This window comes from Cetorhinus maximus, chromosome 36 (assembly GCF_964194155.1).
Source record: "Cetorhinus maximus chromosome 36, sCetMax3.hap1.1, whole genome shotgun sequence".
NCBI lineage: Eukaryota > Metazoa > Chordata > Chondrichthyes > Lamniformes > Cetorhinidae > Cetorhinus > Cetorhinus maximus.
The window spans coordinates 5,557,797-5,583,581 of record NC_135914.1 but is presented as its reverse complement, the minus strand read 5'-3'; the positions used below and the strand labels follow the sequence as shown (position 1 = coordinate 5,583,581).

Here is a 25,785-nt window from a genome sequence, read left to right as displayed (position 1 = left end):
AATTGAGTATGACGTGGGAAAATGTGAAATTGTTCATTCTGACGGGAAGAATAAAAGAGAAGCATATTAACTAAATGGTGAAAGATTGCAGAACTCTGAGGTGCAGAGGGATCGAGGTGTCCTAGTGAAAAATCACACAAGTTAGTTTGCAGGTACAGCAAATAATTAGGGAAACTAATAGAATGTTATCGTTTATTGCGAGGGGAATTGAATACAAAAGTAGGAAGGTTATGCTTCAGTTATACAGAGCACTAGTGAAACCACATTTGGAGTACTGGTTACAGTATTGGTCATCTTAAGGAAGGATATAAATGCGTTGGAAGCAGTTCAGGGAAGGTTTACCAGACTAATACCTGGAATGGGTGGGTTGTCCCGTGAGGAATGGTTGGACAGACTAGGCTAGTATCCACTGGAGTTTAGAACAGTAAGAAGCGACTTGATTGAAACATATAAGACCCTGAGGGGTCTTGACAGGGTGGCTGTGGAGAGGATGTTTCCTCTTGTGGAAGAATCTAGAACGGTTTAAAAATAAGGGGTCACCCATTTAAAACAGAGATGAGGCGAAATGTTTTCACTCAGAGGGCCATAAGTCTTTGGAACTCTCTTCCGAAAAAGTGGTGGAAGCAGAGTCTTTGAATATTTTTAAGGCAGAGGTGGATAGATTCTTGGTAAGCAAGGGGGTGATAGGTTATCGGGAGTAGGCAGGATGCAGATTTCAGGTTACTATCAGATCAGCCATGATCTTATTAAATGGCAGAGCAGGCTTGAGGGATTGAATGGCCTACTCCTGCTCCTTGTTCATATCTCAGATTATTTAAAGGCTAATAGCTATAAGTGTCACTGCATCTGTGCATAGTCCTGTAATGACTGCTCACTTCCTGTTCAAGCTAATTTGAGAGATAACGTAATTTCCAGTATTATCCAACACTGTCAGTAGCTGCTTTTTTTCACAGGTTCCATCTCTCTCCTAAATCCTCCATCACTGGGTCCATCTCTCTCTAATTCCTCTGTACTGGATCCATCTCTCTCCTACATCCACCGTTACTGGGTCTATCTCTCTATTACATCCTCCATCACTGGATCCATCTCTCTCCTCCATCATTGGATCCATCTCTCTCGTACAAACTCTGACATTGGATCCTTCTCTCTGCTATGTCCTCCGTCACTGGGTCCATCTCTCTCTAATTCCTCTGTACTGGATCCATCTCTCTCCTACATCCACCGTTACTGGGGCTATCTCTCTATTACATCCTCCATCACTGGATCCATCTCTTTCCTCCATCATTAGATCCATCTCTCTCGTACAAACTCTGACATTGGATCCTTCTCTCTGCTATGTCCTCCGTCACTGGGTCCATCTCTCTCCGACATTCTCCATCATTGGATCCATCTCTCTGCACATTCTGATTCACTGGATCCATCTCTCTCGTACATCCTCCATCACTGGATCCATCTTTCTCCTACATCCTCCATCACTGGATCCATCTCTCTCCTACATCCTCCATCACTGGATCCATCTTTCTCCTACAGTCTCCACCACTGGATCCATCTCTCTTCTATGTCCTCCATCAATGGATCCAGCTCTCTCCAATTCCTGCATCACTGGATCCATCTCTCTCCTACATCCTCCATCACTGGGTCCATTTCTCTCCTATATCCTCCATCACTGGATCCACCTCGCTCCTACATCCACTGTCACTGGGTTCATCTCTCTTTAATTTCTCTAAAAAATGGTCCATCTTTGTCCTACATCCTCCATCACTGCGTCCATCTCTCCCTTACACCCTCCACCACTGGGTCCATCTCTCCAATACAGCCTCTGTCACTAGATCTACCTTTCTCTTACATTCTCCATCATTGGTTCCATCTCTCTCTACATCCTCTGTTAATGGATCCATCTCTCTCTTACATTCGTTGTTACTGCCTCCATCTCTGTCCTACATCCTTCATCAATGACTCCTCTTTCCTACATCCCCCATCACTGGCTCCATCTCCCATTTGTTGGAATGTTTTTGAATTTCTCAGAGTTCAATCCTTGCTGATTTTTCCTACTGGGATAAGCAGGGATTTGGGGTCGGTGGAACGAGGGTGAGGTGCTCAGAAACTGAAGAACAGCTTTTCCCTATTGAGAAACTCAGCTGAAGGATCAGAAGTGAAATGAATAAGGAAAGAAGAGCAGGCTAATCTTAAAGTAGTGATTAGTTGATGCCAACATTTGTGCAATTACTGGTTAGGTGATGCCAGGCTTGGATTTTAATGGCCTGTAGATGGTAAGGGGAAGCAGTGACTGGGGGAGATCACTAGTTCCACAGGTTTGAGATAGCCTGGAGTATTCAAAGCTTTGAAGGAAAGATAGCAAACATTTCCTTGACACACTGATACATTATTCCAGATAAAAAGATGAAAAGCTACAATTAGGAGCAATTGGGAGTGAAAGATAGCTTAAAAATCAGACGCATAAATTGATAATGACTCTGCAAAAGCTTTGGATCCCATTTGGTTTGATTTTGTGCCATTACTCTGAGGTTCAATTAGCACCCCATACATATTCTTATGTCATGACAGTGAGGCCACTCTTGATCGCAAACATCCAAAACCCTCTCCTACGAAGGCCATGCCCATGGCAGCACCAGCAACCTCTGAAATCCTTTCATTAATGCTGATTATTTCAGCAACTGTGCTGGTTATAAATGTTCAGTTCTTGGGATAAGTCTAGTAGTGGGATAAAAGTTGAGTGGACATTTGATGGAGGTGTTCCAAATCATGAGGGACTAGACAGGGCAGGTAGGGAGGAACTGTTTCCATTGGCAGAAGGGTTGAGAACCAGAGGACAATAATTTCAAGTGATTGGCTAAAGAACTCTTTGCTAGGGAACAGGTTCTAGCCCCTCTCCAATACCTCATTCAAGTGGCCATTTTTCACTTGGGAACGTCGGCAGATTATTCATCTGTGAAAGCACTGCAGCAAACCTGATCCTGTTCTTTCTCAACAAACACTTTTTCCAGCAATGATCTTGTCTGATTTTTTTCACCTCCTTAGCCCAGGGATTCTGAGAACAATTGTAGTCCCTAACTGCTGCCCTGTGTGGTAAGAGTTAGCTCAGCACAGACTAGGAGTTGGAACCTGGCACCCTATGGACTTAATGGATCAATATCACAGCGAGTGGTGCATTTAGTGTGATATTAGGAGAGTCTCTGGGCATTTCTGTACAGAGCCCATTCGCATCTGGGAGCCAAGGTGCAGGAAAGGAGAAGGAGTCAAGTACGCAAAAAACAGTTGAGTTCTAACCTTGCATTTTATCACTTCCTGTTTTGCTGAGTGAGGACAGAGGAAGGACAGTACATCTGAGGTTTCATTCCATCACCGCCTGTCTGTACAGAAAAGCCACAACATGCTGTGCACATAGACAGGTATTGGGCTGTGACTCACGTATTCCATAGCACCAATGTTTAACACACAGAATAATCACCAAAACACACGCATGTCTACACAGTACGTACAGTAACACATGCACGAACACAGAGTATGCATAGGGAGACACAAATATCATCAACTCAAATAAAAATAGATAACAGTTAAAAAATCTGGAGATGGAAATGAGCTAAAAATGCTAAAACTGACTCATTATTTATTTTTAAAAGGCAGTTTGTGACAGTTGCTCCTCAATAAGATTTCATTCCAGGATTGATAAGCTGTGTTTAAAAAGTGTTTGTTTGGTGACACTCTCTAACCCACACATTTACAAATCGCGATTAGCCAGCTAATTATAACATTTTGGAGAGAAACAGAGCCACATGGTTCAGCTCGACAGTATTCCTTCACCCTGTGCCTGCTCTTCATTGTACCACTCACCCTCACTCCACATTAGTCCTTTACCCTCACCTTCACTGCCATGAATAGTGGTCACTTTCCTAATGCACAAAGTGTATTTTAGTTGTAAACAGCTGCACTGTTAACTGACAGGAGGGATGAACTCTCATGCTGACTATCCTTTCGAAAGGCTGAGGAGATTAAGGGTGCCGCACTTGCTTCAGGATGAAGCAACTAACCCCTGAAATCTGTAGGCAATGGTCATGTCGGGGTGCTGGGCAGGGGCGTCTGTTTACACTGGTCCTGCTGGCAATCATGGTGCATGGTGAATTTTCACTAATTTTAGTGTTCATTTATTTAAGAGTTGTTGGTAGAGGGAGAGGTATCAATAGAGAGGAGCGAGCTCTCAGTAGAGGAGGGGGGGGCAGCTGTCAGTGGGTGGGGGTGTGGGAAGCTGTCACTAGAGAACGGGAACTATCAGTAAAGGGGGCGCTGTTGGTAGAGTGGGGGGAGCTGTTGGTAGAGTGGGGGGAGCTATCAATAGATAGGGGAGCTGTTGGTAGGGGCAGGGAGCTGTTGGTAGAGCTATCGATTGAGGGGGGAGCTAATGGTAGTGGGGGAACTGTGGGTGGGAGCAGGAGCTGTCGGTACGGAGGGGGCTATTGCTAGAGAGGGGGAGCTGTCGGTAGAGGGGGTGAGCTGTTGGTAGAGAGGGGGCACTCAGCAGAGAATGGGAACTGTCACTAGAGAGGGGTAGCTGTCAGTAAGAGAGGTTGGTAGAGAGAGGGAGGCTGTTGGTGTAGGGGGAGGTGTCAGTAGATGGGGGTGGTGGGGGAGTTGTTTGTAGAGAGAGCAGGAGCAGTCAGTGGAAAGGGGGAGCAGTTGGTAGAGAGGCAGGGGAGCTGTCGGTAGAGAAAGGGAAAGCTGTCTGTTGATAGAGGGAGGACCTAGTGGTAGAAAGAGGGACAGGGAGGAAAACGGTCGTAGAGGGGGAATCTATTGGCAGAGAAAGAGAGCTAGCGGTAGAGAGAGTGGGGAGGACCTGTCAGCAGAGAGAGCTGGAGCTGTTAGTAGAGAAGGGGAGAGCTGTCTGTGGGCAGAGGGAAGAGCTGTTGGTATAGGAGGGAGCTGTAGATAGAAGGGGGCTCTTTAACTAATCAATGTCAGCACAGAATGACTCCAGTCCTGTCCTCATGCACTCACAATGATACTCTGTGGAGAGTGATCAGGAACAGAAACCCCGACTTTGCCATTTTACTGTGGTCAGACAGTCAGTGCTAGGAGTGGTTCCAAGGATGTTGATGATGCTGCCCAAAGACTTGTTGCTTGATCTCTCAAAACACATTTTATCTCCATCCTGGGTAACATTCATTTTGTGAGCTTTCGTCACTGCTGCTTGCTTAACATGGGAAGCTGACAAATAGATACACTTTTCTATTGATGAGGATGGGGGAATGTGAGAGAACACATCAATTTTATCTCTCAGTTTTCAATTCCTGTTTTTTTTATAAGAGAACTGGATCCCTCTTTAACCAGACGGGGAACCCCAGGATGTCTCCTCACTTCTTCTCTTTGTCCTAGTTACTAATTCCATGAACAGGCTTCAGTTTCTGAAGGGTGCAATTCCCATAGATTTTGTGGCATTCTGAAAAATCCAGCAATATGATGGTTTCCATCTACTGAGACAGACTCCAGATTCATTGTCTTTACAGCAAGGTTCAGACTTGACTGGGATGGGGGGAGCCTTTGACCCTATTGACTCCCATCACTGAAGTTTTGGTAGGAGAGGACAGCTGTAATCTTCAGCCATACAGTTACTGGTGAGGAAAGGTTGGACAGACTGGGCTTGTTTCCACTGGAGGTCAGAAGAGTGAGGGGTGATTTGATTGAAGTATATAAGATCCTGAACGGCCTTGACAAGGTGGACGTGGAAAGGATGTTTCCTCTTGTGGGTGAGTCCAGAACTAGGGGGCACTGTTTTAAAATGAAGGGCCATTCTTTTAGGACAGAGATGAGGAGAAATTTTTTCTCTCAGAGGGTTATGCAACTCTGGAACTCTGCCTCAGGAGGCGGTGGAGACGGGGTCACTGAATATTTTTAAGGTGGAGGTAGGTAGATTCTTGTTAGGCAAGGGAATCAAAACTTATCAGAGGTAGAGGGAATGTGGAATTTAAAACACAATAGATCAGCCATGATCTTTATTGAATGGCAGAGCAGGCTTGAGGGACCGAATGGCCTACTTCTGTTCCTATTTCGTATGTTTGTCTTTCACTACTGGGCTGTGCTGAGTTAGCTGGTCTCAACTAAGAGACAACTGGGGCTACATAATGGCAGGGGAGAGAGTTTCACCAGCCGTTTCTAATGTATCTATAAGAAGTGAGGTGGCTGTCTACAATCTGTGATAAACTTAGCTCCCCTCTCAAAGCACCTGGATTCATTCTGACTACAGGATGGCTGCAACCAACCTCACACCGATCAGAGTTTCCATTCCTGATTATGACCCAGCGATTCTTTAAGATAGCGTGTGTGGCTTTGTGCTGAGCACACAGGATTGCCTTTGCTGCCCCTCCAGTCAAATATCCTGCCCATGTTCACATGAGGAATGATCATTTGGGAGCGATGCAGCTGGTTCCCAGTGAGGGAGGTCAGATAAAGAAAGAGAATGCCCTGAGGGTGGATGTTCAATGCAAGTGTGGAGCAGGAAAGATGTAGCTAACTGTTTAACATTCTTGGTGTTAGTCTGATTGGTTTCACTTCATTCCATTCCAATGGAAGAGTTGTTCAGCCTTGCACCTACCTGTGCAGTTGTGATTTATGTGGAAGGTTTGAGGGCCGGAGTCATTATACTACACCCTGTCTTTGCATCCCTACCACCTCATGCTGGCTCCACAGTTTAACCTCACATTGATTGGCAAGGATTGTAGTCGATGTCTGGAAAAACGTTGAGGAGAGGCACCATGCAGCAGCTCCACAGTCACTTCCAACCACCTTTGCTTCCTTGGTTTCGGAGTGATGTTGATAAACTGCTGAAGTTCGAGGAATGGGTGAGACCAGGTATATCCCTGCTTTACATACAAACAAGGAGCAGGAGTAGGCCATTCAACCCCTCCAGCCTGCTCCGCCATTTAATAAGATCATGGCTGATCTGATAGTAACCTGAAATCTGCATCCTGCCTACCCCAATAACCTATCACCCCCTTGCTTACCAAGAATCTATCCACCTCGGCCTTAAAAATATTCAAAGACTTTGCTTTCATTCTCAGCCGGCTCTTCAGCTCATCCTGATTGTTCCAATTCACAGGTGAAAGATGAGAAGAAGGTTCCAGATAAGTTCGACCTGACAGACTATGAGAAATGCGAAGAATTGCGCAAATCGAAAAGCCGGAGCAAGAAAAACCACAGCAAGTTCACACTGGTCCGCAACAAACAGCCCGGTAACACGGTGAGCTTCTCCTTGTGTACACACCGCTATCTGACGTTAGCGATCCTGTGCATGTTCCCTTCCCATGAGCCTCTCTGGCACTGATTGGCAGAAGCATAATTTTCCCTTGAGGTTGCAGTGAGGGGAAATGGGGCTTCTAGTGCTGACATGTGACTCACCTTAACCTGCGCTGGCCCTTGTTATCTCTGCTAGGAAGTCCTGAATCCCATGCTTGGCAAGATTTTGATCCAGCTGGCCTCTCCATCTCCAAATGTAATTGTACTAAGGCTTATTTCCTTCTGCTGTCGCTCAGTGGCTAATACTCTCACCTCAGAGTTAGGAGGTTGAGGGTTCAAACGCTATTCTGCAGGCTCCAGCACAAAATCCATACCAACACAGCGTAATACCGAGCAGCACTTCACTATTGAAGGTGCCATCTTTCAGGTGAGGCACCAAATCAAGGTCCCATCTACCCTTTCAAATAGATGTAAAAGATCCCATGGCACTACTTTGAGGAACGGGGGAGTTCTCTTGGGATCTTCGCCCAATATTTACCCCTTAGCCAACATTACTAAAACATATTAACTGGTCATTATCACATGACTGTTTGTGGGAGATTGTTGCACACAAATTACAATACATCAAGACTGTGGCAATAAATGCTGGCCCAGTCAGCGAAGCCCACATCCCGTGAATGAATAATAAAAAACAAATATTTTAAACATACTTCACATTGGCTGCAGAATTCTTTGGGATCTCCTGAGATTATGAAAGATGTAGTATATATGCATCGTTGTTCTTTCCTCCATAATACTACGTTTATACTTCAGCTAAAATGCAACATAAATAAATATCTGTAGAACATCATATGCCCCTGAGGCCAGCAGTGACTCCTATTAGGACTCTGCGTTTGGTGTCAATTTCATTGCTATGGTATTATTGCCACCACCACATTACTCACTCATTGTCCATATGCATCTCCCTCCAGGTACCAAATCTGGTCTTCCTAGCAGTGAGTCCTGAGGAGAAGGAATCTTGGATTAATGTTCTGAGCAGCGCGCTCAGCCGAGCAAAGAACCGCGTCCTTGATGAGGTAACAGCTCACACATTCGTACAAATAGGGCACCAGAAATTCAGCACTAAGTTAAAATGGTACAGTACGGACAGTGTAGAGGGAGCTTTATTCTGTACCTACACCTGTGCTGTACCTGTCCTGGGAGTGTTTGATGGGGACAGTGTAGAGGGAGCTTTACTCTGTTTCTAACCCTGTGCTGTACCTGTCCTGGGAGTGTTTGATGGAGACAGTGTAGAGGGAGATTTACTCTGTATCTAACTCCGTGCTGTACCTGTCCTGGGAGTGTTTGATGGGGACAGTGTAGAGGGAGCTTTACTCTGTATCTAACCCCGTGCTGTACCTGTCCTGGGACTGTTTGATGGGGACAGTGTAGAGGGAGCTTTACTCTGTATCTAACCCCTTGCTGTACCTGTCCTGGGAGTGTTTGATGGGGACAGTGTAGAGGGAGCTTTACTCTGTATCTAACCCCGTGCTGTATCTGCCCTGGGAGTGTTTGATGGGGACAGTGTAGAGGGAGCTTTACTCTGTATCTAACCCCGTGCTGTACCTGCCCTGGGAGTGTTTGACGGGGACAGTGTAGAGGGAGCTTTACTCTGTATCTAACCCTGTGCTGTATCTGTCCTGGGAGTGTTTCATGCAACATGTAGATGGGATTTGGTCCATCTGTGTGTGTGTGTGTTGTGTGGGGGCATGAGGGGTGAGTTTGGTCCTTGTGTGTGGCGGAAATTCAATCCCTGTGTTTGTGTATGTGTCTCTAGGGCAAGGGGATGTTTGTTCCCTCTGTGCAAGTGTGTATGTGTGTTCTGGAGAATTTGGGGGTTGGGTGTGATTGATTCCTGCGTGCATGTAGGGGTTCTGTGTGGTTAAGTGTACTGGTCACAGACGTGGATTCCACTCCTGTCATTTGTTTAATTACAGGTGACCGTTGATGAGGAAAGCTTTCTTGCCCACCCGACTCGAGACCGAGTGAAAATCCAGCACTCCCGCCGGCCACCCACTCGCGGCCACCTGATGGCAGTGGTGAGTGGGTTTCCCTGTTCCTCAACTTCACTCAGTATAGTCCTGGGCCCAGGGTTGTCAGGGTGCAGTCGCAGAAATGTTGGCAGGGCAATGTTGGGCTGTAGTTAGGACAATGTTGGAGACTTCTCCCCTAGAAATCCTGGAGTGGAGAGGAATCTAACTTTGATGGAAGGAGCCCTAGGATGGTTGCCTAGGGAGGTATGACTGCCAGCTGAGGAAATTAGAACCAGGCCTCAATCCTAGAATTCCAGTAGCAGTAACTAATGTTCCCTCTAAGCTCCATGGCTGTGCAACAACCCAGAAGACCCCACACGGGCCATGCACAAATTGGCCCCTTTAAGTTACTGTGCGTGCGTGACTGCAAACAAAGTTAAAGGGGCCGGGCACCTAAACAAATTGCCTGCATGCTCCAAAAAGAAATTAAAAGTCCAATGCCTGTCACAGCTGGAGTCCAGTCTGTAACACTGCTTAACATAATGTGAATTTAATCTCAGATGCAGATGAAGTTGGTTCCACACATTCATCAATCTTGGCACAAGAGGCAGCTCTGTCTCACCGAGACAGCAAGTCAACTGTGGCCTGCTTGAGAAGCTGAATCAGCTCCTGGGTTTCAGCCTTCACAAACTGTGGGACAGACTGGAATTGGCTGGGATGGGCATGGGGCAACAGAGGAATTTGGGAGCTATTTTTTATTCATTCATTGGATGCGGGCCAGTATTTATTGCCCATCCCTAGTTACCCTTGTGAAGGTGGTGCTGAGCTGCCTTCTCGAACCGCTGCAGTCCATGTGGTGTAGGTACACCAACTGTGCTGTTAGGGAGGGAGTTCCAGGATTTTGACCCAGCGACAGTGAAGGATATATTTCCAGGTCAGGATGGTGAGTGACTTGGAGGGGAACTTCCAGGTGGTGGTGTTCCCATGTGTCTGCTGCCCTTGTCCTTCTAGATGGTAGAGGTCGTGAGTTTGGAAGGTGCTGTCGAAGGAGCCTTGGTGCGTTCATGCAGTGCATCTTGTAGATTGGAGTGAATGTTTGTGGATGGGGTACCAATCAAGCGGGCTGCTTTGTCCTGGATGGTGTGGAGCTTCTTGAGTGTGGGAGCTGCACTCATCCAGGTAAGTGGGGAGTATTCCATCACACTCCTGGCCTGTGCCTTGTAGATGGTGGACAGGCTTTGGGGAGTCAGAGCTGAGTTACCCATCACAGGATTCCTAGCCTCTGACCTGCTCTTGTAGTCACAGTATTTATATGGCTGGTCCAGTTCAGTTTCTGGTCAATGGTAACCCCCAAGATGTTGATGTTTTGGAGCTAAACAAGTGCGCATTGGATGTTGATGTTGCTGCCCTGGGTTTAGCTGGTATAGGCACTGAAGACCAACTTTCATCCAGGTGGCCAATATCTGGGACATTACAATTAGCCTTGGGGCCCCTGACAAGGTAGGGGGATGATCAGCTGTGGTTCCTGCACCCAATCACTATCCTGGTGGAACATATCCACATTTAAGAAGAGTAGAAAAGTTGTTGAAAGGAAAATAGGAACAGGTGGGATTAGGATGCTGCACTTGTGGAGCATAAACATTGATTTAGAGATTGATTTAAAGATTGGTTGGGCTGATTGGCCTGTTTCCATGTTGTAATTTGTGTGTGTGGTGTTGGGGATGATAGGATCAGACTTGGTTGCAATGCCCTCTGGAGCTAAATAGTCTGCAAATATTCACTATCTAGGCACCTGGGTCAAGGATGCTAGGGAACCCATTCCCCAGCAAGAACCAGTGCTTTGACAGCTTGAGGGGTGGAGGGAATATTATAAAAAGAACATCATGTATGACCTGAGCAAGATTGTGAAGTGTTTATCTGGTGTCCACAGGCTTCTACCTCCACTTCCGATGGCATGCTGACCCTCGACCTGATCCAGGAAGAAGATACAGCCCTGGACCATCATGGAACTTGTGCGGAGAGTTTCTGCACCAATCAGCTTGGTACCAGCCACCCCAAATCGAACTATGAAACCTCCACCAAAACCGTGGAGAAGGGAGACATGGTAACGGAGAAGGAGCGCTTCTCCCGGAATAGCAACCTACAGAAGAAAGGAGACGGTCGGCAGAGGGAATCAGCCACCTCTCTGGATCGGGAGGGGGCCTCCTCGCCAAAGATCCCAAAGAAACTACCCTTTGCAGAGCTAAACAAGTGCGCGTCAGAGGAAATCCTGTCCCGAGCAGGATCTGTGCACAGGTCTGCATTACGGAAAGGGTTTGAGACCCAATCGAGCAGTATGGAGCAGGAGCAATTGGGGCAGGTCAGGGAACTCATTGCACTGAAACTGGAGAGAACTCAGCAGCTGTTGCTGGAGGCTGGCAACCATGGGAGCCGGAAAAGGCAGAACAGAGACTCCTCGGGGAAATCAGAAGGCCAGAGCGCCCTTTATGAGACGGAGCGGCTACTCACTGAGGCTCTGACCAACTGGAGCCAGGCCAAGCAGGTTCTGGAGGAGATCAAGGAACTGAGGGACCTCTGCAAGCAGTCAGCTCGAACGCACATTGAGCCAGCACTGACAGCAGGCAGCCAACCTCCATCCAGGAGGAGTCTGATGTGAACTTTGCAGGTATATAACCTTGTGTCTTGGTCATCCTCCTTCTCTTGTTCCTACAGAAGATTGTGAGTCTTTCGGCAAGGGTCGCTTGGCTTCACCACGACCTTAACTTTGGATCCAGCCCTGGCAGGAACAGACAAGTCTGATGGTCCAAGCTTGTGCCATCCTGTCTGGAAGGGAAGAGCCTACGAGTCCACCTCATTCCACTGAGCCTGTTTTGAGGCTGCAGTTGTCTGTGCCGAGTGACAGGACCTCACATTTCAATGCAGTGCCTGTGTTACAAACTGGAGTAAGCTGCACAATGCTACAAATTCAGCTGTTTAATTTGGGTGGAGGGAGGAAGCCCATCAGCAGCTGCTGCCCTGAAAACTCCCCAAGTATAAAGCCTCTTTTCAGCCTTGTTTATGTCAGTATTATCCCCCACTCAGCATCAGGGTAGTCTAATACAAAAGCAAAATACTATGGATGCTGAAAATCTGAAATAAAAATAGAAAATGCTGGAAATATTCAGTAGATCTGACAGCAGTGTGGAGAGAGAAATAGTGTTAGTGCTTCAGGCCCTCAGAACTCTGATGAAAAGTTAGGGCCTGAAACGTTAACCCTATTTCTCTCTCCACAGATGCTGCCAGGACTGCTGCTATTTCCAGTATTTGGTTTTTATTTCAGGATAGTCTACCAGTTCCAAGGTTCCCGTGTATTCAGCTTATAAAGGAGCTGTCTGGAAATGTGTTAAAATTCTTAAGATGGACATCTGTCCTTGACATGGAGAGTTAGCCTTTAAGATTTTCAATCAACTTTAAACAGCAGTTTAAACCTCAGAACTCCAGCCATGTACCCACCCAATCTACTCCTTCACACTCATGCCTTTGTTCCCTATCCTCCACCCAACCATCCACCCACCTGGGGTTCACCACATACCTTGCCCTACCTTCTCTTTGTCCCTCCTTCCCCACTTGCGCCTCACCCAGCCTGTCTCACCTACCCTCCCTTCACTGCTATCCTGCCCCTGCATTCGGTGTGGGGATTGTCCTTGTGAGGATCTAATATGGGTGCTACGTCTCCTCAGGACAGAAACCGCATTGGAGAATGGCTGGGCCTGACTGTTGAGTGTCAACCTAGTTTCAATATCTACTTGTACAAATTCCAGGGGGAAAGGAAGTGTTGCAAAGAACTTGTGATATTCTGAACTTTGTAAAGGGGAGAGTAAGAAATCAACCGAACAATGTGGCAATGTAAGGTATGACTCCTGATCCTTCTTGAAGGGGCATATACTCATCTAATCAAGTGCTGATGTATCAGTTCCTCAGTATAGGGAGTTTGTGTAGTCCGAATATTTTATCTGATGCTTCTAACCTGCTCAATGTTCTTAAGGTGCTATTGAGTCCCATCAGATCAGTTACTGTCCAAATGTTTGTTCAAGCACAGCCTTGTATCAGCCTAAAGGAACAGAATGCAACCTCAGTCACATCACAACCTTCCTGTCAGTTCCAAGGGTGGCCTGATAATTTGTAGCTTGAACAATTTGAGAAAACAAAATGTAAATCAGGGGAGGAAGAAATGATGGCCTAATAACATTTATTTTTCCATAATTAATCTCTGGGTCTCCTCTTTCCCCAGCACTGTCAGATCCTGAACCATCTTTATTTCCTTTGAATTTTTTTGAAGCTGTGATTTTAATACAATTAAATTAAAATGAGTAAAACTAAGCCTGCATGCAGTCTCTGTTTTGTGCGCAATGTCTGGACCGCCTATTATTCATCAAAAATCTTTTGTCTGGATACACTTTCTCTCAACTTTTCATTATAAATTTGAATGAAAACTGTCTTTGTAAAACAATCATGCTGTAGTTACATCCTCCCACCAGTGTGGGTGTGGAGAAGGGTTGGTGCAGCACCACCACTGGCAGGAAGGTGTAACTATAGTGTGACAAGTTTACATAGGCTGGTGTCATTATAAATAGGAACTTAGACATTATTTAAAAGTAAGTATTGGACTAAATTGGGGCCAGTTGTTCTCTGCCCTCTAATGCTGCTTCACCTGACTTTGACACTAGGTCTTTCCCTCCCTCCACTAGTGCAGCATCATTTATTCTACAGACGGTTTAGGTTTCTTTTCCTTGCTGAAGTTCAGGCTCCATGAGCACTAGCAGCTCTCTTCAACACCTCATGCAAGTGATGTTTCTTTTCATTTCAAGGGATTAGCCATGGCTCCATTGGTAGCACTCTTGCCTCTGAGTCCCAGATTGTGGGATCAAGTCCCACTTCACAGATGTGAGCATGTAATCTGGATCAACATTTCAATGCAGTACTGAGTGGCCATGCACTGAAGAAAGCTCTATCTTTTGGATGAGACATTAAACTGAGGCTTTGTCTGCTCTGTTGGGTGGACATAAAAGATTCCACAGCACTATTTTGAAGAGTAGGGCAGTTCTCCATGGTGTCTTGGGACAATATTTATCCTTGAGCCAACTCCACTAAAACATATTCTCACACTGATGTTGATGAGAGCTTGCTCTGTGGAAATTGTTTGCCACATTTCCACCATTGCAACTAAGTGACTAAACTTAATTGGTACTTCATTAGTTGTAAAGTACTTTGGGGTTGTCTTGAGGTTTTGAAAGGCACTATATAAATACAACTTTTCTTTTTGTTCTGATTATCTAGATAGTGAGGATTACCTGGCTATTTTGTCATTAGGCATCAGAGTGAAGCCCTATGTTGATCTCAGCTTGTATCCAGTGACTTGCTTCCCAACAGGGATCTCTGAACAGTGGTCAGGAGTAGGACAGTAGCTGATTTGATTTTTTTCTGCTCAAACTCAGTGTCAATGCAGGGGCACAGGATCAGTCTTGACAGTGATGTTGTCATGTTTGAATATCCTGCTACAATCCACTGTCTGGGCTCACACACAAAGAACAGCTGCTTAACTGAGTGGAAGGCACCAACTCCCATGGAACCCGACCCTAGCAAGTGTGGAGTGAAAAATTTGGGATTAAATAAAATTGCATTTGAGCAGTGTTGAGTTGTGGTTTCTGAAAGAAACAAAGACTTGCATTTAATATAGCACCTCAGGACATACCAAAGTGCTTTACAGGCAATGAAGTACTTTTGAAGTTTAAATGCTATTGTAATGTAGAAAATGCAGCCAATGAATTTCACAGAAAAAGCTCCCACAAACAGTAATGTGAAAATGATCAAATATTTTTGATTTAAATTATGTTGGTTAAGGGATACACATTGGCTACAGGACACCAGGGAAAACTTCCCTGCTCTTCTTCAAAATAATGCCATGGGATCTTTTACATCCATGCAAGGGGGTAGATGGGGATTTGGTGTAATGTCTCATCTAGTCAGGCTGAATTACGTGCTCAAGCGTCTGGAGTGGAGTTTGAACCTACGATCTTCTGACTCAGAAACAAGAGTGCTACCCAGTGAGTCCCAGCTGCAGAACATGTGAATTTCTTCTTCTGTGATCAGTTTGTGAGGAATTGATTTGGGGCTAGCCTGGGACACACAGGGTTAAGTCTCTGCCTATCAGTGAGGAGGAGGATAAGCCCCAGAGTGCCTGACTATTTGACTGATTGCTGCACTCTCATCTCCTTATTTGGTATGAAACTGACCAGGGCATCTGATTGGAGCAGAGTGTGCAAAGCAAGGAGGGAGAAACATCAAACACACAGGCATGGGGGTGGGGCAATGAATGAATGAATGAAACTGTGAGCACTGCAGGGAAAGGGCAAGCTGCAAAAGAGCTGAGCGACAATAAAGAATAGAAACAAGCAAAAATAAATTAAAATATGAAAGAGTTCCAAATCTATTGGAGGGAAGGGGAGTTTTAAGGCATCCCCTGTTCCTGGGATCTGGTTTGCAGTGAGGCTGGGTCTCAGTTCCAGCCTCCCAGAAATGTCTTGTACAGGGAGCACTGCAATACAGGAGGGCCCATGGTCAGGGAGTGCTGGGCTGCCGGTGCTGAGGGAGCACCGCACTGCCCAAGTGCTGATACTGGGAGAAAGCCGTGCTGCCCGAGGGCCGATTCTGGGGGAGGGCCGCTCTGCCCAAGGGCTGATACAGGGGGAGCGCCACGCTGCCTGAGGGCTGAAACTGGGGGAGCACCACGCTGCCTGAGGGCTGATACTGGGGGAGGGCCACGCTGCCCGAGGGCTGATACTGGGGGAGGGCCGCGCTGCCCGAGGGCTGATACTGGGGGAGCGCCGCGCTGCCCAAGGGCTGATACTGCGGGAGGGCCGCACTGCCCGAGGGCTGATACAGGGGGAGCGCCGCGCTGCCCGAGGGCTGATTCTGGGGGAGGGCCGTGCTGCCCGAGGGCCGATACTGGGGGAGCGCCGCGCTGCCCGAGGGCTGATACTGGGGGAGGGCCGCACTGCCCGAGGGCTGATACAGGGGGAGCGCTGCGCTGCCTGAGGGCTGATACTGGGGGAGCACCGCGCTGCCTGAGGGCTGATACTGGGGGAGGGCCGCGCTGCCTGAGGGCTGATACTGGGGGAGCACCGCACTGCCCGAGGGCTGATACTGAGGGAGCGCCGCACTGCCCGAGGGCTGATACAGGGGGAGAACCGCGCTGCCCGAGGGCTGAAACTGGGGGAGCACCGCACTGCCCGAGGGCTGATGCTGGGGGAGGGCTGCGCTGCCCGAGGGCTGACACTGGGGGAGCGCCGTGCTGCCCGAGGGCTGATACTGGGGGAGCACCGCGCTGCCCGAGGGCTGACTCTGGGGGAGCATCGCGCTGCCCGAGGGCTGATACTGGGGGAGCGCCGCACTGCCCGAGGGCTGATACTGGGGGAGCGCCACACTGCCCGACGGCTGATACTGGGGAGCGCCGCGCTGTCCGAGGGCCAATACTGGGGGAGCACCGCACTGCCCGAGGGCTGATACTGGGGGAGGGCTGTGCTGCCTGAGGGCTGATTCTAGGGGAGCACCGCACTGCCTGAGGGCTGATAATGGGGGAGGGCCGCGCTGACCGAGGGCTGATACTGGGGGAGCACCGCACTACCTGAGGGCTGATACTGGGGGAGGGCCGCACTGCCCGAGGGCTGATAGAGGGGGAGCGCTGCGCTGCCTGAGGGCTGATACTGGGGGAGGGCTGCGCTGCCCGAGGGCTGACACTGGGGGAGCGCCGTGCTGCCCGAGGGCTGATACTGGGGGAGCACCGCGCTGCCCGAGGGCTGATACTGGGGTAGCACCGCGCTGCCCGAGGGCTGATACTGGGGGAGAACCGCGCTGCCCGAGGGCTGATACTGGGGTAGCACCGCACTGCCCGAGGGCTGATACTGGGTAGGGCCGCGCTGCCTGAGGGCTGATACTGGGGGAGGGCTGCGCTGCCCGAGGGCTGACACTGGGGGAGCGCCGTGCTGCCCGAGGGCTGATACTGGGGGAGGGCCGCGCTGCCCGAGGGCTGATACTGGGGGTGGGCCGTGCTGCTCGAGGGCTGATACTGGGGGAGCACCGCACTGCCCGAGGGCTGATACTGGGGGAGGGCTGCGCTGCCTGAGGGCTGATTCTGGGGGAGCACCGCACTGCCCGAGGGCTGATAATGGGGGAGGGCCGCGCTGACCGAGGGCTGATACTGGGGGAGCACCGCACTGCCCGAGGGCTGATATTGGGGGAGGGCCGCTCTGCCCGAGGGCTGATACAGCGGGAGCGCTGCGCTGCCTGAGGGCTGATACTGGGGGAGCACTGCGCTGCCTGAGGGCTGATACTGGGGGAGGGCCGCGCTGCCTGAGGGCTGATACTGGGGGAGCACCGCGCTGCCCGAGGGCTGATACTGGGGGAGCACCGCACTGCCCGAGGGCTGATACTGGGGGAGGGCAGCGCTGCCCGAGGGCTGATACTGGGGGAGGGCTGCGCTGCCCGAGGGCTGACACTGGAGGAGCGCCGTGCTGCCCGAGGGCTGATACTGGGGGAGCACCGCGCTGCCCGAGGGCTGACTCTGGGGGAGCATCGCGCTGCCCGAGGGCTGATACTGGGGGAGCGCCGCACTGCCCGAGGGCTGATACTGGGGGAGCGCCGCACTGCCCGAGGGCTGATACTGGGGAGCGCCGCGCTGTCCGAGGGCCGATACTGGGGGAGCACCGCACTGCCCGAGGGCTGATACTGGGGGAGGGCTGCGCTGCCTGAGGGCTGATTCTGGGGGAGCACCGCACTGCCCGAGGGCTGATAATGGGGGAGTGCTGCGCTGCCCGAGGGCTGATACTGGGGGAGCGCTGCGCTGCCTGAGGGCTGATACTGGGGAGGGCCGCACTGCCCTAGGGCTGATACAGGGGGAGCGCTGCGCTGCCTGAGGGCTGATACTGGGGGAGCATCGCGCTGCCTGAGGGCTGATACTGGGGGAGGGCCGCGCTGCCTGAGGGCTGATACTGGGTGAGCACCGCGCTGCCCGAGGGCTGATACTGGGGGAGCACCGCACTGCCCGAGGGCTGATACTGGGGGAGCACCGCACTGCCCGAGGGCTGATACTGGGGGAGTACCGCACTGCCCGAGGGCTGATACTGGGTAGAGCCGCGCTGCCTGAGGGCTGATATTGGGGGAAGGCCGCTCTGCCCGAGGGCTGATACAGCGGGAGCGCTGCGCTGCCTGAGGGCTGATACTGGGGGAGCACCGCGCTGCCTGAGGGCTGATACTGGGGGAGGGCCACGCTGCCTGAGGGCTGAGACTGGGGGAGCACCGCGCTGCCCGAGGGCTGATACTGGGGGAGCACCGCGCTGCCCGAGGGCTGATACTGGGGGAGCACCGCACTGCCCGAGGGCTGATACTGGGGGAGGGCCGCGCTGCCCGAGGGCTGATACTGGGGGAGGGCTGCGCTGCCCGAGGGCTGACACTGGGGGAGCGCCGTGCTGCCCGAGGGCTGATACTGGGGGAGCACCGCGCTGCCCGAGGGCTGACTCTGGGGGAGCATCGCGCTGCCCGAGGGCTGATACTGGGGGAGCGCCGCACTGCCCGAGGGCTGATACTGGGGGAGCGCCGCACTGCCCGAGGGCTGATACTGGGGAGCGCCGTGCTGTCCGAGGGCCGATACTGGGGGAGCACCGCACTGCCCGAGGGCTGATACTGGGGGAGGGCTGCGCTGCCTGAGGGCTGATACTGGGGGAGCACCGCACTGCCCGAGGGCTGATACTGGGGGAGGGCTGCGCTGCCTGAGGGCTGATACTGGGGGAGCGCTGCGCTGCTCGAGGGCTGATACTGGGGGAGCGCCGCGCTGCCCGAGGGCTGATAATGGGGGAGCGCCGCGCTGTCCGAGGGCTGATACTGGGGGAGGGCCGTGCTGCCCGAGGGCCGATTCTGGGGGAGCGCCGCACTGTCAGAGGGCTGGTGCTGAAGGAGAGCAATAGTGTCGGAGGGTTAGTACTGAGGGAGTGCTGCACTGTTGGCGGGTCAGTACTGAGGGAGTGCTGCACTGTTGGAGGGTCAGTACTGAGGGAGTGCTGCACTGTTGGATAATCAGTACTGAGGGAGCGCTGCACTGTTGAATAATCAGTACTGAGGGAGCGCTGCACTGTTGGATAATCAGTACTGAGGCAGCGCTGCACTGTTGGATAATCAGTACTGAGGGAGCGCTGCACTGTTGGATAATCAGTACTGAGGGAGATCTGCACTGTCGGAGGGTCAGTACTGAGGGAGCGCTGCACTGTTGGATAATCAGTACTGAGGGAGTGCTGCACTGTCGGAGGGTCAGTACTGAGGGAGCGCTGCACTGTCAGAGGGTCAGTACTGAGGGAGCGCTGCACTGTTGGATAATCAGTACTGAGGGAGCGCTGCACTGTTGGATAATCAGTACTGAGGGAGCGCTGCACTGTTGGATAATCAGTACTGAGGGAGCGCTGCACTGTTGGATAATCAGTACTGAGGGAGCGCTGCACTGTTGGATAATCAGTACTGAGGGAGCGCTGCACTGTTGGATAATCAGTACTGAGGGAGCGCTGCACTGTTGGATAATCAGTACTGACGGAGCGCTGCACTGTTGGATAATCAGTACTGAGGGAGCGCTGCACTGTTGGATAATCAGTACTGAGGGAGCGCTGTACTGTTGGATAATCAGTACTGAGAGAGTGCTGCACTGTTGGAGGGTCAGTACTGAGGGAGTGCTGCACTGTTGGAGGCTCAGTACTGAGGGAGCGCTGCACTGTTGGAGGGTCAGTACTGAGGGAGTGCTGCACTGTTGGATAATCAATACTGAGGGAGCGCTGTGCTGTTGGATAATCAGTACTGAGGGAGCGCTGCGCTGTTGGATAATCAGTACTGAAGGAGCGCTGCACTGTCGGATAATCAGTACTGAGGGAGCGCTGCACTGTCGGATAGTCAGTACTGAGGGAGTGCTGCGCTGTTGGGTAATCAGTACTGAGGGAGCGCTGCACTGTCGGATAGTCAGTACTGAGGGAGTGCTGCGCTGTTGGATAAACAGTACTGAGGGAGTGCTGCACTGTCGGATAGTCAGAACTGAGGGAGTGCTGCGCTGTTGGATAATCAGTACTGAGGGAGCGCTGCACTGTCGGAGTGTCAGTACTGAGGGAGCGCTGCACTGTTGGATAATCAGTACTGAGGGAGCGCTGCACTGTTGGATAATCAGTACTGAGGGAGTGCTGCACTGTTGGATAATCAGTACTGAGGGAGTGCTGCACTGTTGGTTAATCAGTACTGAGGGAGTGTTGCACTGTTGGATAATCAGTACCGAGGGAGCGCTGCACTGTTGGATAATCAGTACTGAGGGAATGCTGCACTGTCGGAGGGTCAGGATTTCGGATGTGATGCTAAGTAGTATCCCTTCTGCCCTCTCAGGTGTCTATAAAAGATCCCACAATAGTACTTGAAGAAGACCAGGGGCGTTTTCCCCGGTCTTGTGCCCATATGCTCCAAGTACCTCCCTTAGTCTTTTATTCAAAATCTGTAAATGCAAACTCTGCCAACTAACGTCTATCCCCTGATTTACCTTGTCGCTTCTACCTGTTACAGCCTGGGCGTAGTCCTGATGTGTGGGTTTGGATTCTCAAAAGGTTGTTGCTTGCTGGGCCAAAAGTGGCAGTGCAAACATTAATCAGGTTGGCAACAAACATCGCATCCTGAAATTACAAAACAGCAAAAATATTTTTAGAAGACTTCCATTTCACAACCTAAGACATCCAAAAGTGCTTAACAGCAATTAAATACTTTGGAAACTTAGTCACTGCTGTAATTTAGGAAACATCTGGACCAGAGAACACACACCCATCAATCCCAGTGAGCTGCTCTGGGTCAGGGGAACAGGTCCCTCCTCAATCCCAGTGAGCTGCTCTGGGCCAGGGGAACAGGTCCCTCCTCAATCCCAGTGAGCTGCTCTGGGCCAGGGGAACAGGTCCCTCCGCAATCCCAGTGAGCTGCTCTAGAAACATCTAAAATAGGAGGAGGAGGAGGTAATTCGGCCCTTCGAGCCTGCTCCGCCATTCAATAAGATCATGGCTGATCCTCTATCTCAACATCGTTTTCCCGCTCTCTCCCCATACCCCTTGATGCCTTTAGAGTCCAGAAATACTTCTATTTCCTTCTTAAATATATTCAGTGGCTTGGCCTCAACAACTTCCTTGGTAGAGAATTCCACAGGTTCACCATCCTCTGAATGAAGACGTTTCACCTCATCTCAGTCCTAAATGGTCTACCCTGTATCCTGAGACTGTGACCCCTTTTTCCAGACCCCCAGCCAGAGGAAGCATCATCCCTGCATCCAGTCTGTCCATCCCTGTCAGAATTTTATATGTTTCAATGAGATCCCCTCTCATTCTTATAAACTCCAGTGAATACAGGTCTAGTCGGCCCAATCTCTCCTCATACGACAATCCTGCCATCCCAGGAATCAGTCTGGTGAACCTTCCCTGCACTCCCTCTATGGCAAGTATATCCTTTCTTAGGTAAGGAGACCAAAACTGCAAACAATAGTCCAGGTGTGGTCTCACCAAGACCCTGTACAGCTGCAGTAAGACATCCTTGCTCCTGTACTCAAGTCCTCTCGCAATGAAGGCCAGCATACCATTTGCCTTCTTAACTGCTGGCTGCACCTGCATACTTGCTTACAGTGATTGGTGTACAAGGACACCCAGGTCCCTTTGTACATCAACATTTCCCAATCTATCACCATTTAAATAATACACTGCCATTCTATTTTTCCTACCAAAGTAGATAACTTCACACTTATCCACGTTAGACTGCATCTGCCATTTATTTGCCCACTTACCCAACCTGTCTAAATAATCCCTTGAAGCTTCTTAACACCCTCCTTCCTCATCGCTCACATTCTCAGCAAGTTTCATGTCGTCAGCAAACTTGGAAATATTACATTTGGTTCCCTCATCCAAATCATTGATATATATTGTGAATAGCTGAGGCCCGAGCACTGATTCCTGCTGTACCGCACTAGTCACCACCCGCCACTCCGATAAAAACCCATTTATTCCTACTGTTTCCTGTCTGCTAACCAATTCCCAATCCATGCCAATATATTATCCCCAATCCCATGTGCTTTAATTTTACACGCTAACCTCATATGTGGCACTTTATCAAAAGCTTTCTGAAAATCCAAATACACCATATCCACTGGTTCTCCCTTATCTATTCTCCAGTAGGTTTGTCAAACATGATTTCCCTTTCATAAATCCACGTTGACTTTGTCTGATCCCATTGATAATTTCTAAGTGTCCTGTTATCACACCTTTTAGAATAGACTCTAGCATCTTCCCTACTACTGATGTTAGGCAAACTGGTCTGTAATTCTCTGTTTTCTCCCTCCCTCCTTTTTAAAAAAAAGATAGCGGGGTTACATTTGCCACCCCACCCCCTGAAATCTGCAGGGACTGTTCCAGAGTCTATAGAATTTTGGAAGATGACAACCAACACATCCACTATTTCCATGGCCACCTCCTTTTGTACCCTGGGATGTAGATTATCGGGCCCTGGGGATTTATCAGCTTTCAGTTCCATTAATTTCTCCAGCACTATCGTTTTGTAATACTAATTTCCTTCAATTCCTCCTCTGCACTAGACCCTTGGTTCCCTAGTATTTCTGGGAAGTTATTTGTGTCTTCCTCCATGAAGACAGAGCTAAAGTAGTTGTTTAATTGCTCTGTCATTTCCTCGTTCTCTATTATAAATTCACCACTTCAGACTCTAAGGAACCTACATTTGTCTTCACTAACCCTTTTCTTTTTACATATTTATAGAAGCTTTTACAGTCCGCTTTGATGTTCCTTGCAAGTTGATTCCATTTTTCCCCTCTTCATCAATCTTTTGGTTCTCCTTTGCTGAATTCTAAACTGGTCCCAATCCTCAGGCTTGCTACTTTTTCTAGAAACTTAATATGACTCCTCTTTGGATCTAATACTATCCTTACTTTCTTTTGTTAGCCACAGTTGGGCCACTTTTCCTGTTGTATTTTTGCGCCAGAAAGGAATGGGCCAGGGGGGTAGGTCCCTTCTCAATCCCAGTGAGCTGCTCCGGGCCAGGGGAGCTGTCCCCTCCTCAGTCCCAGTGAGCTCCACTGGGCCAGGAGAGCTGTCCCCTCCTCAATCCCAGTGAGCTGCTCTGGGCCAGGGGAACTGTCCCCTCCTCAGTCCCAGTGAGCTGCACTGGGCCTGGGAAGCTGCCCTCCTCAATCCCAGTGGAGTTGCTCTGGGCCAGGGGAACTGCCCTCCTCAATCCCAGTGAGCTGCTCTGGGCCAGGGGAACTGCCCTCCTCAATCCCAGTGAGCTGCACTGGGCCTGGGAAGCTGCCCTCCTCAATCCCAGTGGAGCTGCTCTGGGCCAGGGGAACTGCCCTCCTCAATCCCAGTGAGCTGCTCTGGGCCAGGGGAGCTGCCCTCCTCAATCCCAGTGGAGCTGCCCTCCTTAATCCCAGTGAGCTGCTCTGAGCCAGGGGAGCTGTCCCCTCCTCAGTCCCAGTGAGCTGCTCTGGGCCAGGGGAGCGGTCCCCTCCTCAGTCCCAGTGAGCTGCTCTGGGCCAGGGTAGCTGTCCCCTCCTCAATCCCAGTGAGCTGCTCTGGGCCAGGGTAGCTGTCCCCTCCTCAGTCCCAGTGAGCTGCTCTGGGCCAGAGGAATCACTAAGGGAGCGCTATCCTGGAAAATCGAGGGGAATGAGAAGTGGGAACTGAGACAAGGATGAAAGGAGGAGCCGCCTCTTGTTTAAGGATGTGTGAAAGGGGCGGACACCCTGTGACCGTTACTCACTGCCGGCCCCTGGCCTGGATCTGAAACACCGAACTCACTCACACACCCGCCTCCCGCCCAAATCAACCGCCCTCCCCGCCCCCTCCCGCGCGCTGCCCTTTCCCGCCCAAATCAACCGCCCTCCCCGCCACCTCCCGCGCGCTGCCCTTTCCCGCCCAATCAGTGAACCGCTGGCCACCGCCCTGTCCTCTGGTCGCGCGTCTCGGGCTGAGCCCATTCGCTTGAGGAACCAATACTGACAACTCCCCCCCACCCCCAACTAAACCCCCCCAACCCCACCTAAACCCCTCAACCCCCCCACCTAACCCCCCAACCCCACCTAAACCCCTCAACCCCCCCACCTAACCCCCCAACCCCACCTAAACCCCTCAACCCCCCCACCTAACCCCCCAACCCCACCTAAACCCCTCAACCCCCCCACCTAACCCCCCAACCCCACTTAAACCCCCCCAACCCCACCTAAACACCCCCAACCCCACCTAAACCCCTCAACCCCCCCACCTAACCCCCCCAACCCCACCTAAACCCCTCAACCCCCTCACCTAAACACCCCCAACCCCACCTAAACCCCTCAACCCCCCCACCTAACCCCCCCAACCCCACCTAAACCCCCCCAACCAAACCCCCCCAACCCCACCTAAACACCCCTAACCTCACCTAACCCCCTCCAACCCCACCTAAACCCCCCCCTCCGAACCCCACCTAAACCCCCACCCCACCTAAACCCCTCAACCCCCCCACCCCACCTAAACCCCCCTCCCAACCCCACCTAAACCCCCCCAACCCCACCTAAACCCCCCTCCTAAGCCCACCTAAACCCGCCTCCCAAACCCACCTAAACCCCCCACAACCCCCACCTAAACCCCCCTCCTCACCCCCACCTAAAATCCCCTCCTCACCCTATTGTACCCCCACCTAAATCCCCCTCACCCCCACCCAAAACCCACTCTAGATGGGGGTGTGGGAGTAAGGAGGTGGTTTTTGATGGGGGCTGAGGAGGGAGTTTTAGGTGGGGGTTGAGAGGGTATTAGGTGGGGGGGTGAGGAGGGGTTTTAGGTAGGGGGTGAGGAGGGGGTTTTAGGTGGGGGTGAGGAGGGGGTTTTAGGTGGGGGGTGAGGAGGGGGTTTTAGGTGGGGCATGAGGAGGGGGTTTTAGGTGGGGGTGAGGAGGGGGTTTTAGGTAGGGGTGAGGAGGGGGTTTTAGATGGGGGATGAGGAGGGGGTTTTAGGTGGGGGTGAGGAGGGGGTTTTAGGTGGGGGGATGAGGAAGGGGTTTTAGGTGGGGGGGTGAGCAGGGGGTTTTAGGTGGCGTTGAGGAGGGGGTTTTAGGTGGGGGGTGAGGAGGGGATTTTAGGTGGGGATATTGGGGTTTTAGGTCTTGGTGAGGAGGGGGCTCCTCACCTCCCTCTCACTTGTCCCCCTCCCCCTTCCTCCTCCCCCTTCCCCCTCCTCCCCCTTCCCCCTCCTCCCCCTTCCCCTTCCCCCTCCTCCCCCTTCCCCTTCCCCCTCCTCCCCCTTCCCCTTCCCCCTCCTCCCCCTTCCCCTTCCCCCTCCTCCCGCATCCCCTTCCCCCTCCTCCCCCTTCCCCCTCCTCCCCCTTCCCCCTCCTCCCCCTTCCCCCTCCTCCCCCTTCCCCCTCCTCCCCCTTCCCCCTCCTCCCCCTTCCCCCTCCT

At 51.1% G+C, this 25,785-nt stretch overlaps 1 protein-coding gene and 1 long non-coding RNA gene across 3 annotated transcripts in view; one reads left to right on the top strand and one right to left on the bottom strand.

Annotated features, from left to right (window-relative positions):
* Positions 1–20,979, bottom strand: part of LOC144672249 (uncharacterized) — a 125,501-nt gene extending 104,522 nt beyond the window's left edge. The window contains exons 1-2 of the long non-coding RNA XR_013574086.1: positions 20,868–20,979; positions 8,193–8,250 (exon numbers count right to left, since the gene is read on the bottom strand). This is a non-coding gene — a long non-coding RNA (uncharacterized LOC144672249). The remainder of the gene's footprint in view (positions 1–8,192; positions 8,251–20,867) is intronic.
* LOC144672246 (pleckstrin homology domain-containing family O member 1-like) overlaps positions 1–25,785 on the top strand; it is a 33,456-nt gene that overhangs the window by 5,948 nt on the left and 1,723 nt on the right. Inside the window, exons 3-6 of one of the 2 annotated variants that reach the window (XM_078534084.1) lie at positions 7,112–7,252; positions 8,220–8,324; positions 9,225–9,326; positions 11,191–11,925. In XM_078534084.1, coding sequence (XP_078390210.1) covers positions 7,112–7,252; positions 8,220–8,324; positions 9,225–9,326; positions 11,191–11,916 — 1,074 coding nt within the window. In that variant the 3' untranslated portion in view covers positions 11,917–11,925. Of the gene's footprint in view, positions 1–7,111; positions 7,253–8,219; positions 8,325–9,224; positions 9,327–11,190; positions 13,615–25,785 lie in introns of those variants that run through there. The other variant, XM_078534083.1, reaches the window with a different exon arrangement.